The 22964-nt window shown below is 42.6% G+C and overlaps 4 protein-coding genes across 4 annotated transcripts; 2 read left to right on the forward strand and 2 right to left on the reverse strand.

The window, feature by feature from the left end:
• Positions 1 to 5653: 5653 nt before the first annotated feature.
• Positions 5654 to 12543, reverse strand: LOC117151029 (protein MON2 homolog). Its single transcript, XM_033318242.1, has 13 exons — positions 12421 to 12543; positions 12033 to 12164; positions 11437 to 11973; positions 10650 to 11221; positions 10162 to 10592; positions 9384 to 10099; positions 8935 to 9273; positions 8200 to 8853; positions 7911 to 8098; positions 7583 to 7745; positions 6606 to 7528; positions 6458 to 6540; positions 5654 to 6398 (listed from the first exon to the last, which is right to left on the reverse strand). Exons 1-13 carry the CDS (start codon positions 12541 to 12543, stop codon positions 6205 to 6207), a joined length of 5055 nt encoding a protein of 1684 aa, XP_033174133.1. The 3' UTR covers positions 5654 to 6204.
• A 201-nt stretch (positions 12544 to 12744) lies between these two features.
• LOC117151031 (beta-1,3-galactosyltransferase 5) lies at positions 12745 to 14480 on the forward strand. The gene is made up of 2 exons (XM_033318245.1): positions 12745 to 13474; positions 13542 to 14480. The coding sequence occupies exons 1-2, from the start codon at positions 13135 to 13137 to the stop codon at positions 14456 to 14458; spliced, it is 1257 nt and encodes a 418-aa protein (XP_033174136.1). The 5' UTR covers positions 12745 to 13134; the 3' UTR covers positions 14459 to 14480.
• On the reverse strand, positions 14456 to 15631 carry LOC117151032 (beta-lactamase-like protein 2 homolog). Its single transcript, XM_033318246.1, has 2 exons — positions 15503 to 15631; positions 14456 to 15435 (listed from the first exon to the last, which is right to left on the reverse strand). Exon 2 carries the CDS (start codon positions 15416 to 15418, stop codon positions 14540 to 14542), a length of 879 nt encoding a protein of 292 aa, XP_033174137.1. The 5' UTR covers positions 15419 to 15435; positions 15503 to 15631; the 3' UTR covers positions 14456 to 14539.
• Positions 15632 to 15745: 114 nt separating this feature from the next.
• On the forward strand, positions 15746 to 22746 carry LOC117151030 (beta-1,3-galactosyltransferase 2). The gene is made up of 4 exons (XM_033318244.1): positions 15746 to 16394; positions 19989 to 20614; positions 20673 to 20894; positions 21343 to 22746. Exons 2-4 carry the CDS (start codon positions 20128 to 20130, stop codon positions 22395 to 22397), a joined length of 1764 nt encoding a protein of 587 aa, XP_033174135.1. The 5' UTR covers positions 15746 to 16394; positions 19989 to 20127; the 3' UTR covers positions 22398 to 22746.
• The last annotated feature ends 218 nt before the right edge of the window (positions 22747 to 22964 follow it).

Consider the following 22964-nt stretch of genomic DNA (forward strand, 5'->3'; position numbering starts at 1 on the left):
GAGAGCAAGATGGCGGAGGAGAACAGGATGGAACTCGATTAAATGGGAGACCGTTTGCAAACGACGTTGAAAGAACTTTGTTTATTTAACTTAGTTAATACGGTGTATTGAGAAAAACTGAAGATGAACTTTTTAAACAATTAAGTAGCGCGTTATGAGTATATTTTTAAAGGATTAATACCACAACTAGTAGCTGATGATGGAAAGGTAGACGAAGCGTTGGAAGCGAGAACATTGTATATTGCATAATTTTAGGAGAAGAGGATGGACGTAAATCAGATGCGTACTGCCAAAACTTGTAAAGTTCAGTACTATTTGCTTAGCCTCATTTTTGGTAAACAAAAAAAACTAAAAAACCAAAATCAAAACACACTAAGAACTAAAAACAAATACAAAAAGAAATCATAAGCTCTGTTAATTCATTTCTGTTGTTGTTAAGTTCGGTTGTTTATGTATGTATAATGTATGTGTATAAAAATCGAATTGCGAAAGAACTTAAGCGGTCTTCAATTCACACCCTAACTCGTAATCATAAATTATAAATTTGTATGACTTTAATTTTGGTTAAATATGTACGTTTTCATTTTCGTGAACCTTTCGTTGTTGATTTTTTCGCCGCCACCAAAGCTTTAAATATTTACATAGTAAACTGTGTTCTCAGCAAAACGATCAAGTTAATGAAATGAAATTATGTTAAATGATAGAAGACGAGACGATTTGTATAGTAAACTAAATGAGCATAATAAACAGAACCCTTGATAAAACCAACAAAGAAATGTTCTTGTTATATATATAAATAAAGAATATATATATATAATTACTATATATATACATACATATATATATAGATCACGTGTGTGTGTGTGCATGTTCGATTACATAGTTATATACATATGCGATGAATTACAAAAATAGATGAAGAGGGGAAAGGTAAATAATAGCCTAGAGAGGAGACTTTTTGGAAACCGTCGATAAATTCTCGTGTATAAGTTTTTTATTCATGTACAATTGTTGTACAGTTTTTGTGGCTTATTTGTGTATAACAACTATTAATGAACACAACAACTACTACTTGTATTACAATTGATCTATTATGCTTAACTGTACATTAAAGTGAGCCCCTACCCCTTACTTCGCCTATGAACCCCCTTCATTTTTTTTTACTTCTGGGCTTGGATCCATCCGACCAACCGACTCCCCTAGAAAACATCCCAGACGTCCTTGAACCTCTTTGAACTGAAAAGCGAACCCAACAACACGAACAACAACAGCTACGATACCTATTTACTGCTATATTGTATGACGTAATGTTACCCACAACAACAGCAACAACATGAACAACTAACCATACACACGTAACTAACTTTAAAGCAAACCAAACCAAAATCAACTTCGGAACACTCGTCAACTATGCTATATATATGTACTTAAATATATATATACAACAACATACTAACGAAAGGATGCAAAAACCAAACGGAAACTATACATACTTATAAAATATACACCTATATACAAACAACCACATACGCAGTATTGTATGTCTTTTTGTACAGAAAACAAACGACAAACTACTAAGCCTGACAACAAACAAATCGTGTATCCTAACTACAAATCCTCAGATAGAACATATGACGCCTCCACAGCACCACAACTCACTCACCCCTGGAACGGCACATCCATACCCATTTTTATCTTATGGTCAGGTCTCCCCTATCATTTACCGATCACCGACCGACAACGATCCATTGTTTACCCATAAATTGTTGCTAACTATCGAACAGTATAATCAACAAATGCAGAATTTCTTGGCACACACTTTTGAATCTCACGCGGTAGTCGCTTCATGAGTAGAGCAGCTAGATGTGAACATCGGACGGAGCTCTAGTTGAGTTACACAAGAAGGAACCTTATATATATTATATATATAAAATATAAATAAATAATATTAACAATTACATGTACTTTTAATTAGACGCATAAGCCAAATGTCGAGGGGAGTTAAATCACAAGCCGAAACGAAAGCTAAGACTAAACCTAAGCCAGAAAAGCGGTTCGCATCGGTATTCCCACGATTGATAGATACAATTGACAGGTTAGGTTCGAAATTCAGGAAGGTCCTCGGTTTTATATACATATGTATTTCCGCAGCAGCGAGTATGCAACTTAGAGCTTGTATATTTGAAAATTAAATCACAACTGTCTCTCTTCGACTTCCCGTACAGTGCGTTTCGGAGCTGTAAAACCCAAAAACAGCAAAAATGACAAATGCCCCCAAAGTTATACTATCATTATGCAATGAAACCTACAATTTCAACACTTGTTATGGCATTGAAATCACTTGCAGCTCCAAAACACATTGTACGCGAAATCAGAGCCAAATGTATGTTTATTCAAAAATATTCTTTTTGGCGGACGGACTCACTGGCAAGTCACACATTTTGTATGAATTCCGGCTCTGGGAAGGAGCTAGCTTCCGATAGATATGGAAATGAGTGTATGGTGGAGGAGCCATCAGCCGGCCAGGCTGAGATTCCTGCGAACCGAACCCAGAAAAACCGAACTTTGTTTTCCGCAGGCGCCCTGAGTAGTGCTAATGAAATCTGTAGGAGAGACACTGTAGGAAAACAAATAATTGCCTTAGGGTTTCAGTAGAAATAAAAACCAAACATTAACGTATAATTTACCTTTTAAATCATTTCCCTTATCGGCGTCTTTGAGCAAAACGTGTGACTTGGCCTTAAAGCGGGTGTGACATCAGCACTCTAGAAACCAGTTAGAACTACGGGTAAACACGGTTCGCCATAAAAACCGATACCAAAACCGAAACCGAAGAGCCGAGTGCAGTTAAATATTCTGTAATCCACGCTAGTAACCGAATGTCACACAAAACACACACATGGGCCGCCGGAGGCAGATGGATTCCTTCCGGGATGAGCTAGATATATAGGATAGCTAACCGCATAAGCCTTTAGGGGAGTTAAAATGACAAGCAGATCAAATCAATTAAGTGCCAGACCCCCGCCCCTCTCCTAGCCAGACTTCGCCGTATGATAACCAAAATAGAACTCGATACCAGGTCCGGGGAAAGGATTCCAAATGATTCCGGCGCAACCCTATGCGAAATGTCTTCAACTAGAGCGAACACGAAACCGTTTCAGAATACTAATCGATAAAACTATGATTTTTAGCAATTTATATAAATTACATATATACATACAAATACATAGATAATGAATTATGGAAACCGAAGCTAAAACTAGACCTAATCCTAAATCTAGACCGAAGAGAAATCACAAACAAGTCAACAGGGCACAGCGCTTCTTAACTATATTAATTTCGACAAGCAGAACTTTTTCTAAACCTAAACCTAAAACAAAACCAAACCAAGAAAATGTAAAACCAACGCTAATCTTAAACTATAACTAACTTTTTAAACTAATATTGAAATTGAACCCAACAAAGTGTTCATTAAACTAAAACCAAAGGAATACATATGTGTATGTACGAGCATGTATATGTACTTAAAGTTATACATTAAAGAAACACAACATTTTGTATGGCTATGGCAAAAACAAATCCGAAAAAAAAACCGAACAAAATACAAAAAAAAACGAAATAAGCAGAAGATGGTGAAAAGAACCCAACAATTTAGCTAAGTAATTTAATGTAAAGAGTTTATCGAATAAATTGAGAGACAAACCAAAAAACAAAAGAAAACTTTAATGAAACTTTCATCAGATTTCTAACGAACTTTACGAATTTCCAATAAGAAGATAACTGCGCTCTTTACGCCTATCTACCGAACATCTCTTTACATAGACATTATATGATATAAATATAATTATAATGGAGGATTAGGTCCAGGGAAACCGGGACCGAGGCCGAATACTTACATAAGCATACACTTGTTTTTAGCACTAAATGAAATCTCTTGCGTTACTTTTGTTTAACAAATACTAATTAAACCAGATAAATTAATATACATACAAAACATACTATAAACATACATACTATATATACATACATTACATATATATATAAATAGAGTTTTTTAGATCGAACGCCCGACGAAAGAAACAAGCCCCTATCCCCAAAACCAAAAGTCCCGGAAACTAAACACGCAAATCTCGTCTCATCTCACGGATGTGCTACACTAAATTAGTAACTAAACTAAACTAAAACTAAACTATTGTTAAACCATTAAACACACGCATACATACACGAACACACAAGTCATTAACTAAATATTACATGGCGGACAACAACCAAGTTAAAAGTTTAAGCCAGTTTAAGCGAAATCAAAGTGGAGAAATGAAGTGGAGATATGGAGAAATTGAGAATTTGCAGCCGCTGGCAGTTAGAACTTGAAAAATCCACGAAAAGAGGCAGTTAGTAAATGAAGTGAAAGTGAGCCGAACGAGACCGTTAGTGCAGTATAATAAACAACAAATTGTATTATATCTAAGCCCATGAAATTAAAACAAAGGTTAAACATAATGAGAACACGACAAAAATGTTAATTACAAGCGCTAAACAAGTAAATAGCTAAACCAAACCAAACAGAAGGAGCAACCAAGGCGGCGTGGCGGCTATTTATTATTAAAAGTGATTTATAGGGCAGAGTTGAAAAGCAACTTTCAGCTAATATAGATTAATAACAAATAAAGACCGAAAAACCACAAAAAAAAAACAAATATTTTAAAGCAAGCGCTTGAATTGTACATTTTTACAAGGCAACTGTACATTAAGCGCCCACGGCATTAAGTAAAAAATAAAAACAAAAAAAAAAAAAACCAAAAGAGTTGACAAGCACATAAAACAAAAGCAAGAACATAAAAATATAAAATCCAAAAAAATATACGAGACAGCAACGGAGTGTGCGGCTGCTGCCCGGACACACATGAAGTTGCCTAGCCAGAACGGAAATGAGTTTATTAAATATATACATTTAAAAATTCATAAACAAAAATCATGAGATGGAAAAGAAACCCAAAAATTCGTTGCATAATATTTAAAACGAAGGTAGTATTAAACTCGATTGCCTAATTCTAATATTAAAACCAAAAGAAAACAAAAAACTATAAAAACATTAACATTAACAGTAATAATAATAATGAAAACAAGAACAACAAAAAATGTTATTATACTTATTATACCGATTAAAATGAAAACAAAAACAGAAAACCGACAAAAAAAATGAAACAAAACAAATTAAAATAAAAATTTTATTTAGATTAAAACCTTGCACTTTCGCTGATCTAAACGCACAAGCGGAATCCAAAAGGTAGGTACATACATGTCCAAATTGGTAATACGAATTTGCTACCAATTTTGACATAACTGCTAACAAGAGGACTTTCAGTGAGATAAATATTTATTATGTAGTCGCATACAGTTTATTTTCCCAAACATAACAAGAGTAATCAGTAACCCCATTTCGCAAATACAAACCAGTTGCCAAGTCGAAAGAATTCCATGTCGGAGCAGCTCAAGGTGGCTCCACACTGCGGATGCGATAAGGATGGGGCAACCGAAGATGTGTGTGCTCAGGTAACCGACGAGGCAAACTTGTCGTCGAGGCAGCCGTCCATCCAACTGGAGGTTGGTGATAAGACCAATCTGACGTCATAAATTAACAACGCTTAACAGGTGGTAATAATAATTTTTGCTTTATTTAAAAACGTCACTACAAAGTTGGTTGGTTGCATCATGGTTAATGGTTAATATTTGATTCAGATAACACGCAAGTCTGTACTTTAAAATGCGCTACACAAATAGATCGTAGTTAGATTTGTATAGGTATTAGCCATAGCTTATATAGTTCTTTGTCTTTGCGTCTCGAAAAGGTACTAAAGGAATCAGCTGACTGCGTTTCGTTCCTGTGCCAAGCGGTTCGTAGGGTTTTATCGTGGTTATTCGGCTTCGGGGCAACGCCGGATAGACCTAATGTATACTTCATAGCTCAACTACAAAATACTTTTACAAATATAAATATATATATATATGTTTAGGTATGTATGTAAGTACATAGATGCTTAGTCGTTACATCTATGCGAGGGAGGGCTAAGATTAACATTCATAATTTATGCACAAAATAAATATATATTCAAACGGTTCGCGCTTAAAAAACTAAGAAAAACATCGCACAGCTGTCACCAGTCTGGATGTGGACTTGGGCTCTGTCTGTGTCTAGGCATACTTTCACTCTTGTCCATTCGATTGTATTACATTGTCGTTTGAGGTGGCCGCTGCGCAGGATCGTGGCGCCTGCAGCAAGTCCGTGTACTGGAGCAGTGCTTCGCGCAGCGATCTCGACACTTCCGGCGACGTTGTTGTGGTGCAGTCCACCAGGTATGGATACAGGCCAATCAACTGATCCCAAGCCGGCTTGTTGACTGCGAGAAATGAAACATGTAAATTGCATTGCATCTTAGGTAAGTCGTGTATATTTTACCCTTTGATGCTGGCGCTTTTTTCATGGATACCACAAGTGTTGCAATGGCTTTTAGCACAAACGATATCTCTGATAGCCGGAACCTGACAACAAAGTAAAATACATGAGTCATATGAGTATTCCAGGACTATTTTTAATCTAATCGTACCTTGGAAGCGGGCACTTTCCGCTTTGTCTCTCATCGTCGTTAAACCGTTTGAGCACCTCTTGGAATCGATGCAACAGGGCGGTGACTGCTAGCCTGCCGGCAAAGTCCTTGCCACCTGCTCCCGCGGCCCCAGCAGCCAACACATTGGCGTTGAGACGATTGTTGTTGGTGTTGGCATGGTCCTCTAGCAGCGAGAACTGCAGAAGGGTCTCGAAACACGTTTTGGCAAATATCTCGCGCAGCTTCCAGTCGGATTCGTAGCAAATGTTCGTGTCTGAGGCGGAGTGTATAGAACCCTTGTTCAGCAGCACTACGATCTGCATGATAAACTGGTGTGGCATTTCGTGGGAGTGCGGCAACACCTCGTCCCTCAGCAGCTCAATAACCTGGCAATCGATCGTTTCATCCAGCACGATCTCCTCGAGTCCACGATCCTCGATGGTGCACACACTCGCCGGAAACAGGAACTTGTCCAGGGTGTCGGCCAAATCGTCCCACAAGCTTGCGAAATGCTGCGGCTTAGCTCGCGCCACCTTGAGACCAGTATGCAACACGCTAATCAGACTGGAAATGGCCAGCTTCCATGTGCTGGAGGACAGACATTTGTACTTCATTGCCAGCGGCGTGCGCAGAGCCTTGACGATTTCATGCAGAATCTGCTCCTGCACAACCGGATCCTCGGTGGCCGTGGTCTGGTAAAGCTTCACGCAAATACTGATTGACTTCTCCCCGAAAGGTATGTAGTTCATGCTGACCACCTCAACGGAGGCATTGTTGGCATAGTGGCCAGAGGTCTTGGCATACTTGTGCTCCACACTCTGCTGGAATGTGGGCGGTGCGCAAGCGAATTTACTGAAGATCAGCAACTGCCGGAAAATGGCAGGGATAAGCTGGCTAATGTGGGATTCGGGTTTTGTCGCCTCCTGTTCAAAGATTATTAATTATATATTATAATGGATTGTCTTGTAAATGCTTGCCTTCTGTATAAGTTCCATGCAATCGAGAATGCCATCGTGTAGCGGCGTCAGCAGGGTGTCCGACACAGTGGACATGATGTAAGGAACTGCATCAGTCTGGACGGGAATGCACACAGCGTTCGTCAGTACCGTGCAGAACTTGTCAAAGTCTGCTGCACTAAATCTGAAAGCATTTCAAATATAAATTAATTTTGTTGAAGCAAAAAAACCAAAAAGATATAAAGCATAGCAAATGTATAAATCACCAAATTTAAAATGAAAAGATCTGATAGCTATTATTGGGAAACTTATGACAATGCATTCTTCCTATGTAGGACTGTCTACTAACTTGACTTGAATGTGCTGAAAAATGGCGGGAAAGATTTGGATCAGGGCGGTGAGGAAGGCCTGACTGGGAATGTAAAAGTCCTCCTGAGTCTCGGCGCCATTGCTATTTTGCTGCTGCAACTTCGTTGAGGTCGATGTGGACATTTTGGTGCTCTCCATGCCAATGCTAAGCCAAATGTTCCAAGCAATCTGCTCAAAAATAGCGAAGACAAAAGTCCAATTAGTACAAATGTACAAAAGACAACCACTTTGGTTGACAACTATTGCATCTTAATCTCTAGACTACTCACGGTCCAAATTTCCTCGTCCTGCTCCTGGGCCGTCTGAGGATCCTTCAATGCCCTCTCCGTTCGCTCTGCCGTATTGTGGTACATGATCTCCTGTAGAGACTTTAGGGCAGCAAGTGAAACTTCACCATTTTTGCTCAGCGCAGCATTCTGGATGAACTCTAGGATTAGTGACCAGGCTCGCTCAAAATCACCCAGCATCTGAAGCAGCTCCCGTTTTGTATTGAACACCCTGCAGACGCCCGATAGAGTCAGCACTTGCGTTTCTGCCCACTGCTTCTGGGCGGTGTTGCGCGAATGATGGATAAGAATATTGCCACTGGCGTCCACCTTCTCGTTGCTGGCCGAGCTGCTTAGAGCACGCACGTTGTCCAGCAGCGGGAAGAGAACTTGCCAGACCAGCGCCTGCCACGTGGGCGGATTAAGCAGGCTGCCGTGGGCGGAGATGGTGGAGAAGAGCGTCTGGCCGGCCGATTTACGCACCGCCGGACGCAGATCCACACACAGCTCGCCCAGCTTGGCGTACAAGCACATCCACAACTTATCGAACTGCGGCATCTTCACTGTGCCTGGGAAGTCGGGTAGAATGGACACATCCTGCAGCTGAGTGGACATTAGCTTGTCTTGGTTTTGATTAAAGAAGTCTGAAATATTCCACTGCAATCAAAGTACACAATTAACATAACTCAATAATACTATGTATGCAATAGTTTATCTAAGATGTATAACATATCTTACCATGAGACCGATAGCCGTTAGAGAAATGTTCAATTCCTGGGTCTGGGAGCCGAACTTAGCAGCAGTGCTGATGCACAGGGGCAAACACCGCCATGGCATCACGGTCAGGAAATCTGTGATAACCAGCTGCAGGCATTGGAATGCTGTGCGAATTAACGGCTCGCCATGGTGCTCGTTTACAGCACCAATGATCTCAATAATGGCTGGCCAGCCAAAGGAGAGGATTTCCCCAGCAGTGTTTAGGATCTGAAGGACGCAATCCAGCTGTCGCTGACGTACATCTGCGTGCAGGACAGTGGACAACTCAGAGAGAGGACTCAGCAGCATTGTTTGTAGTTCCTAAACGAGAAAGGGGTAAATTTGCATTTTGTTGTGGTACTATTTCTTTCAAACACTTTTCAGTGACGTTCTACATAAATTGTTAGAGAAATACAGAGGGGTAATCTTACCATGTTCTCCTTGAGCGGCGTTTTGTGCTTGAACTGTAGGGCAGACTTAACCAGGTAGGTAATGGCTTCCACGCCCCACTCCCGCATTCGAATGTGTCGATGTTGGCACACCTCCAGCAGGTGATTTGTAAGTGGTCGCCACAATACCTTTATGCGGGGCATGTTCACTAGGCCAGTCTCTAGCAGTTTGGCTACCGCAAAAAGCGATGGTTCCCGATTGGCATAAGCCAGTTCCATGGCCTCGTGGGAGAGTTTGCACAACGCATCGATCAAATAATGCAGCGCTACATCGTCCAGATATTGACTGGACTCGAACAGCTGGCTAAGCATTTGTGACAGCACCGGAAGATCAGCCATCACTGCCGTTTGAATTCCCACATTGGCCTCCACAGCTGGCTTTGGCATGGCCTGAAGACTGCCTCCGGTAGAAGGCTTCAGCCCCAAGATCCACACTAGGTGCTGCAGCGTCTGCAGAACAATGTGCCAGGAGGTACCCAAAATACCACCATTGTTGTGCGCCAGGAAAAGAATAGCTCGCATACACTGTAGATTCTTGTTAGTCAGCATCACGGGCGCCTGCATCACGCTGTGGGGCAGCGATGCCGATGGCAGTGGTGTGCCCACCGCCACGATCTGGGGTCGGAAGTCTCCTGCATCGCCACTACAGCTATTGATGAACTGGCTGCTTAGATCTTGACTACCACTGCGCGTGTGACCTGTAAAGGAAAGGTTTCGTTAAGCTTTGCTTTGCAATGAATATATACAATTCAGTACTCACATCTTAGGTCACCATCCGACTGTGTGGTATTGGCAAATATGGACATGGCATAGTGGGGCGGAAAGGAGGCGCGGCACATGGCCATAATAAAGGCGTCTCGGGGCTGCAGTTGCTCTAGCATTCCGCACAGAGCTGCATAATTTTGCATAGCCTTGAGGATGTTCTCCGTGGTGGCCTCGTCAATCGACGTCTCCACCAACGGAATAAAAGCGCTGAGAAGGGCAGACCAGCTGGAATTCACCAGTTGGAGGCACAGAGGCTTGTGCTCCTCCTCAGTGATCACTGCCGTATTGTGGCTGGGATGAAGCTCTGGGGTTCGCTGAATGACACCTCCAATCGATCGGGTCATATCCAGTAGAATAGCATGCCCAACCGAGATACCATAACTGTCGGGAATATTCGATGCATCTATCTTATCCAACATTTCCAAGCTGAAAAATAAAATTATTAATAAGATTTTAAGCAAATAAGCTGATATTTCAACTTACTAAACCGCCTTTGAGACGCCTGGCGCATAAGTGGCTACCAAGGGAAGGTAAGCACCTCGAAACATGAAGCCACATTGATTGCTTCCCGACATGGCTGTCAGCGAATTGGCGACTCCATTCTGCTGGCCATTCAGCATGGCCGATGCATTAATCAGGGAATATCGTATATAGCTGCCCATGGCGGCAATCATGTCGTGCACAATGTTGGTGGCATGATTTTTTAAGTCGTACGACTTGCAGAAGAATGCAATCAGTGAAGAGCGCGTCACCAGCTTGTGGATAACCTCAAGGGCCAGGGCTCGCTGCCAAGCTGGCTTATCCGGATCCAAGAACTTGATAATCAGCGACAGAAAGATCTCACACTCTGTTACCAGTATTGTGTGGTATTTTTGTATAAGTATAGCCACAAGGCGCAGCAATCGCATGCTGATTGGGAAATAGGGTTTCTCGGCCGGCACAGGAGCGTTTCCATTGCTTGGTGCAGGCAGCTGGCGATGCTTGACGTTTGGCGAGAAGAGCTTTATGACCAAGGCACAGACTCTTTCCTTAAGTAGTAGTCGAAAGTCGTTACTCTATTGAAAAAAAGGACTTCATTAATATATATAGTTATAGTAAATGTGTGCCTAATATATGAAATCTAAAACTGAACCTTTGAAACTCTGAAATTTTAGACTTGCTCTTGCTTATTTTCTGATCTAAACGCCCACAGAAGCGGCACAATTGTTTAAATAATAGAAATTAAAAGACTTGAAAGTCGTTCATCGTCTAGGCCGATTTGTAAACATACCTCGTGAAACACGGCACTGAAGTTGGTCAGCACGGCCTCAAGTAACTCCAGACCAAATGTGCGCGTCATTTCGGTCATGCCCAACAGCCAGTAGGGCTGATCCGCGTTTACCAGCTGAACTAGATCCTGAAATAGCAGGAATGCATCCGAAGCAAAGGTTTGCACATCCTGATTTCCGCCCTCTCCCTCAGCTGGCGCACCACTGGACTGTTGCTGCTGGAGACTGGAAACCGAGTCTTTCTCCAGGTACACTCGCTCAAACACCAGGGACACCAGCTGCCGGATGGTGGCACCGGCCGTATTCACAATTGTGGGATTTTTGGCGTAGTGCAGGCGAAAGCACAGAACTAAGGCCTTGGCCAATGTGTCGCCGTGCACCACCGTATTGGTGGTCAGCAAAAGAGTTACTGTTTGCAGCACTTTGACTTCCTCGATGTTGTTCTCCATCAGGGTCCACAGTGCGTTGGTGATGTATAGGGCGCCCTTCTGGTCCACCACCTGCTGGGTGATAAGCCGTTGCATCATTCCCAAGCAAAACTGGAAAAGAAATGGCAAAGCAATTAGATATAATTACTATATAGTAAAATGACTCCTACCTTGATGATCTTTAGGTCCTTGGTCTCGCATCCCTGCACCAGCGGATAGAGTATCTGGTTGACGGTGTAGTACACCGAGTTTTGCTGGCTGCTGCCAGCTGTGCAGAGCTTGGAAATGGCCTCCTCGCACGCCTGATTGGGAATTGGAAACGTTAGAGAGTTAATGGGCAGGTGGAAATGTCATAAAAACAATTTCATATGCGCTGGCTATCAATTTCATAATTGCGTAGAGCAAGCACAGGTGGAACCAGAGCAAACCACCCCCCGCCCACCGACGTCCTACCACCACCACCCAACTGGGTTGTTGGGTGACACACACTCGTGTGTCGGCGGATAAGTACCGCAATTAGACAACCACGGCCATGAATCACACGTCAGCAGGACTCACCTCCTTGATCTGAGGATACTTCTTCTTGGTCTCCAGCGAGAGGGTCTTGAAATCCGCCTGCAGGGCCTCCACAAACTTGTGCACGTCCTGGCCACCGCACCCGCCCCCGCCCACAAACGACATGGTCACTGGTTGTACTCGCTCCTGGTCACTTGACACTCACTGCACCGGATGCGTGCGACATTTAAGTACCGCGACCGATCCACGCATATGCTACGCAACCACTTTGGACTCTGGAAAATGCAATAATAATGCAGCGCACAATAAAAGCCGTGAAAAAATTGTGATTCGTTTTGACAGCTGACGTACACAGTGCAGAGTTGCTAGTGGTTGGCAACGCGAGCTGGTCATGTTAACTAACATAAGCAGAACCATCATTAACAGTGGCCTGAAAAGCGCCCTTGACAGAGTAGGAGTTTCGGTAAAATTTTGTGGGTCGCCGGAAACGGAAAATATAGATAATGGCAAGGAAGAAGTATCTTTGCCAGGATGAGGCCCTAATCCCAAAAGCCATATACATTCAATTCCATAAATACAGCATCCAAAAAGGATTTCACAACTATGATAAGACTAAAAAATAAAGTGTCAAGTCAAGTATGCTTTTCATGTTTTGCCTATTTAAGCGAACTTTATAAACATGACTTTTGGGTGCTTGGTTCAAATCCACCTTGTAGAGCGGTTACATTCCCGGAAAACTAGAACTAACTTATAGCCATGGCTGGTCGACTGCTGCGCTGCATCCTGATTCTAATCCTTGTCAGCTTTACTGTTTTCACGTACGTTTCCAAAGTAGGGGTAATGGAAAAAGTCGACTATTTTACGACAGCGAAACCTGATGTAGTGTCCAAGAATCCCGGAATGCAGTTAGTGGGCCAAGCGATACGGCTAAGATCCTTTAAGGAGCCTATTGAAGATTTCGACGGTGGATTCGCTGTCCAAATTTCAGGAAACAGCAGTGGAGGCAACAAGGCAACAACTATTGATGAAAATATAAATGTTGCAGATTCTATTGCGTCAATTAGAAGCAGAAGAATTGATAAGGATAAGCTCCAGGGTGAGAAGTATTTAATTATTCATTTGTCGACCTATTTTGAAGTTGTTATTTTGTTTTTCTTCCACAGATGACGAGCTAGACTCAAAAGATATTTTAGCAAGGAAACCAGTGGTGTTGTTCTCAATAGATACCGACGTTCCCGTCCGAATGCCGCTTGTGAAAACTATCTACAAACCTGGTCACCTGGACAGTGAGATTGATATGGAAAGAATATGTCCGCAAAAGGGGTTATCCACGCAGTTGTTAGTTTTAATAACCTCATCCCTTCGGCATTCGGCAGCCAGAATGTCCATACGGCAGACTTGGATGCACTACGGCAGCAGACGGGACGTGGGCATGGCATTCGTCCTGGGAAAAGGAAAAAACAAGTCGGTGAAGAAGGCCATCGATCAGGAGAATTTTATGTACCAGGATCTGATAAGAGGACACTTCATAGACTCGTACAACAATCTCACTCTGAAGACCATCTCTCTGCTGGAATGGGCTGATCTTCACTGTCCGAAGGCTAAGTACGTTCTCAAGACGGACGACGACATGTTCATCAATGTGCCGAAGTTGTTGACCCTCATCAGCACGCTTAAAGCCAATAGAACGATCTACGGACGACTGGCCCAAAATTGGAAACCCATTCGAAACAGGTGGTCTAAATATCACATATCCAACGCTCAGTATGGAAAGCCTACCTTTCCCTACTTCACCACCGGACCCGCCTACCTGCTCACTGGTGACATTGTTCATGATCTGTATGTCAAATCGCTGAATACCGCATTCTTAAAGCTGGAAGATGTCTTCACCACGGGCATTGTGGCTGAAAGTCTGGACATCCGGCGGGTAAATGTGCGCGGGATGGCCAACACCCGGACGAAATTCGAGGCGTGCCATATCCGCGACAAAATTACCATCCATATGGTAAGAAATAACGAACAGTTTACCTTGTGGAATATGCTATTAGATGACACCATAAAGTGTGATAACAAGGTATAAAGAAAATGGAAATTATTTAACAATTTTTTACAAACAAATAGTTATATACGCTCAACAAAATAAAATAAGAAAATCAAGAATTTAGAGCGCGCTGGTTGGCTGGTACACATAGAACTCTTCATCCGCCGACTTGCTGAGCCGCAGCTTTCCCTCCTTCCCCAGCTTGCTTAGGTGGTGGTTCACGTTGTAGGCGGCGGCGGGCCAGAGGTTTTCTGGTGTCTCCTTGTAGACCACCTTCACGACGTCCATAGCCTGCAAGCTTTCGTTGGGCCGCTGAACGAAGAACTGCAGGATTTGCTGCTCGCGCTGGTTGCGATGGTTAATGTAGTACTCAATCTTGCCGATCGGCTCCTCAATGACATTGCCGTGGCCTGGAAAAATACGCTGCGGCTTGATGTTTAATATCTTCTCCAGGCTTTTCATGTACTCAAATAGGTCCTCGAAGACGGCGGTGCCCTCGCCCAGGATGCAATCGCCGCTGAAGAGTGTGCCCTCGTTCATGGCCAGCACCACATGATCGGTGGTGTGACCGGGTGTGTGAACCACCCGCACATTCGCCCCCTCCGTGGTGAACTCTTGGTTGTGTGCTAGCGGATGGAGCTTGATATCCGTCGGTATCTCGGGACACACATCTGGGGCATCCGTACGCCCAAACTTGAATACCCGGCAATCCTTGTCGGCCAATTTAGTGCCCACAATGCTCTTGACGCCGCCGACATGGTCGTGGTGCCAGTGCGTCAGCAGGATGGTGTCGATGGAGGCCTTTTCCTGCTGCAGCACATCTCCCAGGTGAGCGATGTACTGCGGCACGTCCTCGTCGCCCGTGTCGATCAAGATTCTCCTACTGCCACTGCCGAGGAGGTACGTATTGGTGCCCTGGAGCGTCATCGGACTGGGATTGCAGCCCAGTATCCGAATTACGGAGGAAGTGAGTCTGGTAACAGCCGGAATCAGCGCCATCTCTTCGTTCACTAAATCTAAGAAAGCGATAAGTATGCCGATTACTCTGCACAATGAAGGTAGCTATCTTATTTATTTACTTACATAAATTAAGGAGGAATATGAAACACTTAAGGAAGATAATATTAGGGTCCAATTTATTCAGGGCTTTAATGAACTTTGGTCTTATCAAGAAAGGCGCTATTATATTGCTGCAAATTAAACAGCTGTTGGTCTACAGTGCTGTTAACCGTCATAGGGTGACCATAGCATATGCATGTTAGCACAGTTATCGACTTATCGAAAGTAAAACATAAATTTTTAACTTATCGATGTTTCTTTACATCACTAATGTTGAGCTAATCGCGAACAAAATCGGTTTGGTTTTCGGAAGTGGGAGTAATGGTGTTCCCACAAAAAAGGAGGAAAAAATTGGAATATTTGCGGCCGCTGTAACGCAGCGAATTGTGCAAAGCCCTAAAAGTGTTAAAAAGCCGCGTTTCATCAGGAGATTGCAAGCGAAAAACTCCCGAAAAAATCGAGGGCAACGCGAAATTAAATCAAAATCTCTGCTTCGCAGCAACAACAACAAATCGCTTCGTTTGCCAAGGTGTTAATGCTTATTTATTTATAAAACATGCCCCGCATGACTAATGAAACGGGCTGGCGTTATTAAAATCGATTAATGCCGAAATACGCGCAAAACTATAACCAGATAGAAAAAAATTCCCCAAGGCACACGATTTCCGTGGTGGCGCCTGGGGCCCAAAAACAGCAGCAACAACAAACATTAGGATAACAGAAGAGTAACCACAACAACAACAACGATAGCAATTCATCATCGCTAATTGTCAACAAAAGGCATATTTATTAACGTTAAATAAGCACTAAAATTAAGCAGGCAAGCAAGTAATTATGCTTGACCCTGGTCCAACAATAGCACCATCTCAGATTCCAGCGAACGAGGAAGAGAGACGCAGCTAAACCGCACTGGGAGGTAAGTTTATAATGAGTGAGTCTGGCTGCCCGGAGATTCCAAGATTTCGGATGGGCAACGAGACTCGGCGACGCAACGATGACGATGCGTTGCCTAGGGTTTTTGTTTCGTTGTTTTTTTCTGTTATTTTATTAACACACATTTACGTCTGCTTAAGCAACCGACGAGCGCACATTTCCAAACTCCACGGCCGGACATTGCACCACCAGCGAGCCCAAGTCAAGTGGAGGTTTCATTAACGCCACCTAACCTCCACGTCGATGTGGTATTACTCGTATCACTGGCTTGGACTCCAATAATGCTCGATTTCTAAGCAAACGTTCACAAGAAATCGAATTATTATCCTCTCATTATCGTTAATTTCTCGAAGTTCTATAATATCCTATAGAGTCCCAGAAGTGCGTTCCAAAAACTTTCTTATCAACGAATAGAAGGTTTCCGCTTTCTCATTAATTCCTTTGTAAGTTCTGCTTGTTAAGAGCACAAAAAATGCATTTGAAGAACCATTTTTATTTCCCTACTTCAATTTGCATTTAAAATGATTTGAGGAAAAGTTAAAGCACTATGCAACTTAAGAACCACATCTATGTGATTAAGTGAACTCGGTGTTTTAAAAACAAATAAAACAGGGCTCTTAACTTCCAACAAGTGGGAATGCAGATTTTAGTTGAAATTTATACGACTCTGCAGGCACTTCGTTGCCATTTATTTTGAAGACTTTCATTAGCACGATCCGGAGTCCAGCTGAATCTTCCTGGTCCAAACTGTGATTGATAGTGGGCCGTTGGAGATGAAGATAGTTTCGAGACGCCCGAAAACCCGTTTGCCGTCCAACCGGCGATTATCTGCGGTTCATTGTACTTATTAGCAGAGTCGGAGTGGGGCCACGAAAAAAATAAAAAAATATATAACCGACCGCCAGCCGGATTGGAAGCTTGGATCCACTTCCGCTCACCACTCGCCTCGCGAAGCCTCCAACTTTTTCCGCTGAATCCGAGTTACACTTCATCAAATTACGCGCTCTCGTCAAATTTCACGGCTCTTTGGTAATTTCGCACACAATTACAAGGCACTAAAAGCAACTGCTAAAACATGTGGAACAATTACAGTCAAAGTTCTTTAAATTTAACAATTATATGCCTAGTGAGTTATGGGAACTGGTTAGAAATCCATGAAGAACATTAAATTTGTTACTGTTTATAGATTTAATTATGAAGAGAATACAAAGTTTGTGCTGATAAAAAGTTGCTAGAAGGGAACCTTTAGTTCATAGCATATTTAACATATGTTTTAAGCTTATATCCCGCAAGGGAAATGAAAGTCTGATAAGAAACGAGTCGCGATTATTGCAGAAATTCAAAGTAAGATGCATATACAGCGATTTACAAACTGTAATTAACCAATGCATAGTGAGTGATTCATCTCATCGCACAAGATAAGCCACACTTTCACTCTTGATGGAAAAACAAAGGGTTATCTCTTATCAATGCGCTGCACGTCACGCTGCGGATCCAAATGGAAATAGAATTTTGCTGTACTATGTGTGTGTCTGTTCGTTCAGCTTCACGATAAGCCATAAACACGATACGACATTGTCGGATTTAGCCCCCCAAAAAAAATTCCATTGTGCTCGTACTCGTGGCTATTCTTTCCGGTTCCCGGCTGACTGTTGACCAAGCCAGACCACATCGATGAAGTTGATCAGCCCATTTGACTGATAAACGTGCATTAGTTGACCAAATATTTGGCGAAACTATTTTAATTAAATGTCAGTGTACGCCGTTCAGTATAGCATTATCGCAATAAAGAAATAATAAATGTTGTGGGGCAGTAAATTTGTAGTGATAATAATTAATTGATAAGCCAAAATTATTAGAACTTAGCCATTGTCTTATCAGCTTTGCATTTAACTTGGTCAGGCGATAACGAAAATGCTTCTCTTGCAATTTATATCTTTTATTAAATGCATCTTTTTAGAAGTTCGCATTCTATAAAAGGGAAAAAAGCATACAAAACATTAATTCGATTGGGTTTTACCTTGCCGAATTGCGACTTAAGGTGTTCCTTCACCTCCGCAAAGATAAGATAAGTTTCAAAAACTTCTTAATTGTTTGAAATCAAAACGATTTTTAATCATAGGTAAAAGGTAGCAAGTAAGATAAGTGGTGTTTTGGCAAAAATGTTTCTATCGTCATTTCATGGCAGTTATTTGATAGCTAGACACGTGTAAACTAATAATAATAATAATAATAAAAAGAAGACGACTATCTTCATTACACTTATGATTACACTTATTTAATTTTTGGCTTTAAGTAAAGAATTAATTATCCAACAAACATTGTGTGCAAATAAATAAACATGAGGTATTTGAGTCAGATACATATATGACTTAACATTCTCCGCTAGACAAGCAGATAAGATTTGTGTTATAAGATTGATAGGAACTGGCTTATCGACAAACAATTAAGGTAGCACACTTACCCACAGTGACGCATGGGGATTTTCATTGACTATTCAAGACGGTTCGGGGCCAAATCGAAAGTTGTTAGAAGAGTTACGAGGTTCTGAGTCCTGCTGTTGTATTGATTTTTATATCGAGCTGTCGCAAACTACCTCAACTATTTTTATGGCGCCCCAGAGCAAATGCCCAATAAATCTATAGATATACATATAAAGACTACTGGATTTCTGAGAAAGCCCCGAAATACCCAGATGGGATCGAACGATAAGAAATCTTATCGACCAGCCGGCCATGGAACGCGACTCAAGTGGTTTGTTCCCTGCCACCTGGAGCATGGAGCATGGGTCTGTCCGGTGCTTGGAGCTCTGTTCGGCCTCCGTTGGGGTTCTCTTCATTCGCGGAATAGGGTCAAGACTGTTGTTGACTTGTTCGAGCGCATGCAAAGTAGAGACACAGCCGATGGCGATGTCGTGACGATTCTGGATGCTGTGCGTGTGTTCTCCTCTTTCTGGCAATTCATTAGCCCACGGAAACTTCCCAATTGCTTTTCAGTTCGTCACTCCCATTACCATACAAAACAGCCAAGCCCTTCGATCGTGTTTTCTAAAAAAATATATTCGCACGCTCACTCAGCTGGCTCTTCAGATTTTCAGTTCAAAACCAAGCATACTACTATAGTAGTTTACTATAGTTTTCAAAAATATTGTGCAAAAAAAAGACTGAAACAAAACTTTAATTACGTTTAAGTGTTCTTTTGTAAACGATTCTTAAAGTACACAAGAGCGCTATCTTCCTGGGTAGTGAACTCCAACTAGTTCACTCTCTACACAAATATTTGCATTATTCCTCGCCAATGGTAAGAAAAGCAACAAAACCGAGTATTTGGCCATGCTCGACTTTGAAATACCATTCTATATTGGATAAGAAAATATTTACGATTTAATTATACACTTAAATGTTTTGAACGAATGTTACTGCCTTTATTATTGTTGTTTTATTATTGCGGAAATAATGATCTAATCGCTGGACAGAAGCACCTCTCTCCTTCTATATCTTAATATGCGTTCATATTTTTATAGTTGAATCAGCTGAATCAGTTGTTTACCTTTATTTCCGTTGTGTTCTCATTGCAGTTCCATCGCATTCGTCGTCGGAATTGCAAGCGTGAGGGATCGTTATCAAAATACTCACAAATTGAAGACGAGAAGCGGAGTCCAGACTGAAACTGAGACCTAGACTGACGGAGATTTGAGAGATTTAACAAGTGCCACCATGGCGGCTGTGGCCAATCTTCACAACACGCGCATGCTACGCTTCTTTTTAGTCCTAATCGTGGTGATCCTCACCATTTTCATCTACGCCTCGTACTCAACGACGAGCACCCTCACAGCGAACCATGTGCACCCCGCGGCATCACCGCCACAGCAGCTGATTGGCGGTCATCCTGGGCGACAGCCGATGGACCAAGTGCCGCCAGTCAATAGCACGGATAAGGAGTACAATTCGCAGCCCGGTGAAAGTTCGTCTAAGCAGCAAAGCGTATCCAGCAGACACTCGCAACAATCACCGCCGCAACAGGCGGAGATACACAAGAAGCATCCGCAGCACCGGCTGCCCACCATCGACGAGGATGCTCTGCTCGACGGTGGCTCCGCGGGCGCCAGTCCCCAGGTTGGTGGCCCTGACCAAACGCCCAATGTCATGGCGGATGAGCTGCTGGAGGAGCAGCAGTATGGCCAGAGTGTTGATGGCATCACAGGTGAGTGGGTGCGCTTAAGGCTTATGCGCTAATTAAGCTAATAATGTTTGTTCCACAGGCAACATCAACAGTAGCACCAACAACAACAGCTCTGCAGACACGTTGGCTGTTAAACAATCGATTCCCGCCCAGTCACCACAACAACAACTGCCCCAGTCACAGTCACAGGTGCAGCCAGGCCTTTCCGATGCCGACCTCCTCATACCCACTTCCAATTTGCAAAAGTTTATTGAGAACGCCGATAGGATACTGAAGAACATCACTTCGAACAGTAGCACGGGTAATTATTACACTATTACTAATAGGGCGGTATTCCTGTGAGACCCATTAATCCAGGTACAACATTCGCAACTAGATCGATGAACAGTTTAGTTTTGTTTCTCCTTCAAATTGATCCTCCTTTTGTTTACCCTATTTCAACTTGCGTATCAATTTGCCTTAGTTGTTTTGTTTTATTGATGTAAAACCACTCCGAAGAAAAACATTTGCTTAGACAAAGACCCGATGGCGGCGCACCCATTTGTATAACTCCACGGCAATGGAGAATGAAATGTGCAGTCCGCTTATTTGGCCAGGTTTCGTGTTTCATTATGAAAGCGCTGTAAACATGACATATTGTTTCATACTATTGGATTACTGTCGAACAGATGTTTATGGGACGGACTAGAATTCGCTTGAGTGTTTGTTTGCATTTCAATTAATGGTGTGGTTTCTCTTTCTAAATAAAGGCAATCCATCGGATATGGCACAACTCAACGCAGTGGACGGTAAACTGGAAGTCTCGGGCGTTGAGTCCGAAAAGCAAGAACCGGAATCCAAGGTGATACAGGAAATTAAGGAAGCTAAGAAAGAGTCGGCAGTCCCGCTGTCAAAATCAGCAAAACCGCCAGTGCCACCTGTGAAAACAACGAAAGCCAAGAGCGTGGTGCCAAGTGCTCCTGTGGATCCTTCGAAGGGAGTGGCCACCGAGACACTCTACGAGCCAGGCCACGTGGATGAGGAGATCGATGCGGAGCGCATATGTCCGAAAGGCGGAGAGTTTATTAAGCTCCTGGTTCTTATTAGCTCAGCGATGTCTCATGATGCAGCCCGCATGTCTATTCGGCAGACTTGGATGCATTACGGAACGAGAAGGGACGTGGGCATGGCATTTGTCCTAGGACGTGGCACCAATGACACCATAAACAAAGCGCTTACCCAGGAGAACTTCATCTATGGGGATCTGATACGAGGAAACTTCATAGACTCGTACAACAACCTCACCCTCAAGACAATATCGACGCTGGAATGGGCAGATGTACATTGCCCAAAGGCAAAGTACATTCTCAAGACGGACGACGACATGTTCATCAATGTGCCCAAGCTGCTGACCTTCCTGGACAAGCACAAGGACAAGCGTACCATATACGGTCGCTTGGCGAAGAAGTGGAAACCGATTCGCAATAAGAAATCCAAATACTATGTGTCCGTCGACCAGTTTGCGGCGGGAGTGTTCCCGTCCTTCACCACTGGTCCCGCCTACGTACTCACCGGCGACATTGTGCACGAACTCTACGTGCGATCGCTGAAGACCGTTTATCTGAAGCTGGAGGACGTGTTCACCACGGGCATAGTAGCCAAGAGCCTTAATGTTAAGCGGGTGCAGGCGAACGAGTTCGTCAACCGACGCATCTCATTCAACCCGTGCAACATCCGAAACGCAATCAGCGTGCACATGATCAAGTCGAACGAACAATTCGATTTGTGGAAAAAGCTGCTGGATCAGACCACCAAGTGTAAATAGTATTTTAAGTTTAGGGTGTAGTTTTTCCGGTATGAAGAACACAGTGTGGTCTTTCGAGAAAAAGAGCGAACATATATGTAATATGGTAGGAGTAGAGAATGATTAGCAAAGGCAGCTATATAGGATTATAAAATTAGACTAGTCTCTAAGTCCTAGAAATATCACAAATTCTGTTGTCGATCTCTGCATCCGCCTATATGCATGCGATCCAACAACGATTCGAGTACATTTTAAAACATCTGTAGTTTAATTTTAGCATTATGAATGCCATTATTTAAATGATAATTACTGAGCGATAACTGTGGTTATATATTAACTCTAAATACATTAATGTATATCGAAAGAATCATAAAGTGCCTTTTCATTTCAAACCGCTTCTCATGTGGGAGTTGTAGCTTTTTATTCATAAGCTACAATTAAATATTAACAAATAATACTTCTGCCTGGAAGTCGAATCATTTTGGATATTTGAAATCTTTGAAGAAATTGCGGTAATATTCAAAAAATAAATAATTGTTCTTTTTTTCATCGTTCCATATTGTTGCTTTCTGAATGTTGGTATTTTCC

The sequence above is a fragment of the Drosophila mauritiana genome, chromosome 2L, assembly GCF_004382145.1.
Source record: "Drosophila mauritiana strain mau12 chromosome 2L, ASM438214v1, whole genome shotgun sequence".
NCBI classification, from domain to species: Eukaryota; Metazoa; Arthropoda; class Insecta; order Diptera; family Drosophilidae; genus Drosophila; species Drosophila mauritiana.

What these genes read in the sequence shown, in the direction of transcription:
- LOC117151029 (XM_033318242.1), bottom strand. Translation starts at nt 12,543, where the DNA reads ATGTCGTTTGTGGGCGGGGGCGGGTGCGGTGGCCAGGACGTGCACAAG. An exon ending in AGTATCCTCAGATCAAGGAG is followed by an intron (nt 12,165 to 12,420) that starts GTGAGTCCTGCT and finishes ATTCCCAATCAG; the next exon opens with GCGTGCGAGGAGGCCATTTC. An exon ending in TTTCAGCACATTCAAGTCAA is followed by an intron (nt 7,746 to 7,910) that starts GTTAGTAGACAG and finishes AAATGCTTTCAG; the next exon opens with ATTTAGTGCAGCAGACTTTG.
- LOC117151031 (XM_033318245.1), top strand. Translation starts at nt 13,135, where the DNA reads ATGGCTGGTCGACTGCTGCGCTGCATCCTGATTCTAATCCTTGTCAGC. An exon ending in TGATAAGGATAAGCTCCAGG is followed by an intron (nt 13,475 to 13,541) that starts GTGAGAAGTATT and finishes TTTCTTCCACAG; the next exon opens with ATGACGAGCTAGACTCAAAA.
- LOC117151032 (XM_033318246.1), bottom strand. Translation starts at nt 15,418, where the DNA reads ATGGCGCTGATTCCGGCTGTTACCAGACTCACTTCCTCCGTAATTCGG.
- LOC117151030 (XM_033318244.1), top strand. Translation starts at nt 20,128, where the DNA reads ATGGCGGCTGTGGCCAATCTTCACAACACGCGCATGCTACGCTTCTTT. An exon ending in GAGTGTTGATGGCATCACAG is followed by an intron (nt 20,615 to 20,672) that starts GTGAGTGGGTGC and finishes TTTGTTCCACAG; the next exon opens with GCAACATCAACAGTAGCACC. An exon ending in CACTTCGAACAGTAGCACGG is followed by an intron (nt 20,895 to 21,342) that starts GTAATTATTACA and finishes TTCTAAATAAAG; the next exon opens with GCAATCCATCGGATATGGCA.